At 28.2% G+C, this 975-nt stretch overlaps 1 protein-coding gene across 1 annotated transcript; it reads left to right on the forward strand.

The window, feature by feature from the left end:
* The first annotated feature begins 347 nt into the window (after positions 1-347).
* Positions 348-773, forward strand: LOC139431504 (lactosylceramide 4-alpha-galactosyltransferase-like). The gene has a single exon (XM_071199383.1). It carries the CDS (start codon positions 348-350, stop codon positions 771-773), a length of 426 nt encoding a protein of 141 aa, XP_071055484.1.
* Positions 774-975: the final 202 nt, after the last annotated feature.

Consider the following 975-nt stretch of genomic DNA (forward strand, 5'->3'; position numbering starts at 1 on the left):
ACGCATGTATTGTAGAAGCTGCTGCACGCTTACATTTAGATAAAATGATTTACATCATTCTCGTTTTTCCTTGCAAAATAGATAAAAACCAAACAATGGCATCCGTTTTAATGGGTTATAAAAATATTAATTTTTTTTATTGGGACATAAAGAATGTATTAAAAAACACCCCGTTTAAAAACAAAACCATTAACGAGATTATTTTTATAAATAAGATATTAAAATTTATTTTATTATGGAAACATGGAGGATTATTCTTAAATTGGGACATCTTATTAATAAGAAAATTGGAGAATTTCGCCAATAACTTTTTGATAGCAAGATCAAGAAAAATCGACGACTCAATCATGAAGTTCAACGTCGGAAATGAAACGAAAACACTTTTAAACGAAATCATTTCGAATATAATCGACGATTTTGAAAATAATCACATGCATATCTCCAATACGAACGAATTAAGCGAGATAATAACAGATTGTTTGAAAAGTTTTTGTGGAATCAACAATATGAGTGAAATCATCGCGAAAAATTGTTCGGGAATTAAGATTTATCCCTCGATTTATTTCATGCCTTATCGTCAGGATAAATGGAAACGGTATTTCGATAAAAACGGGGTAAAAGTTCTTAATAAAATCAAAAGGAGTTATGGGGTTCATTTGTGGGAGAACAAATCTGGTGATTTTAGAAGCGATCTAAATTCTAATTCGGCGTTTGCAGGATTAGCAAGAAAACATTGTCCTCAAATTGTTAAATATTCAAAAGGTTATATTTAAAACCAAAATTAATATTATGATTAAGTTAAATTAAATAAAAAATGTTTTTAAGCTAATTTAATGAACTAAGAAATTTATGGAATATTAGAAATTATTTATGGCACACTCAATTTGCTTTAAAATGATACTTATTTCGTAATGATATCTCAATTCGTTCTTGAGATACGATGCTCTAAATGGGCGATTTTAAAAAATCAATTAC

The sequence above is a fragment of the Onthophagus taurus genome, chromosome 10 (assembly GCF_036711975.1).
Source record: "Onthophagus taurus isolate NC chromosome 10, IU_Otau_3.0, whole genome shotgun sequence".
Classification (NCBI taxonomy): domain Eukaryota; kingdom Metazoa; phylum Arthropoda; class Insecta; order Coleoptera; family Scarabaeidae; genus Onthophagus; species Onthophagus taurus.

Coding starts and splice junctions, on each gene's coding strand:
- LOC139431504 (XM_071199383.1), top strand. CDS start 348: ATGAAGTTCAACGTCGGAAATGAAACGAAAACACTTTTAAACGAAATC.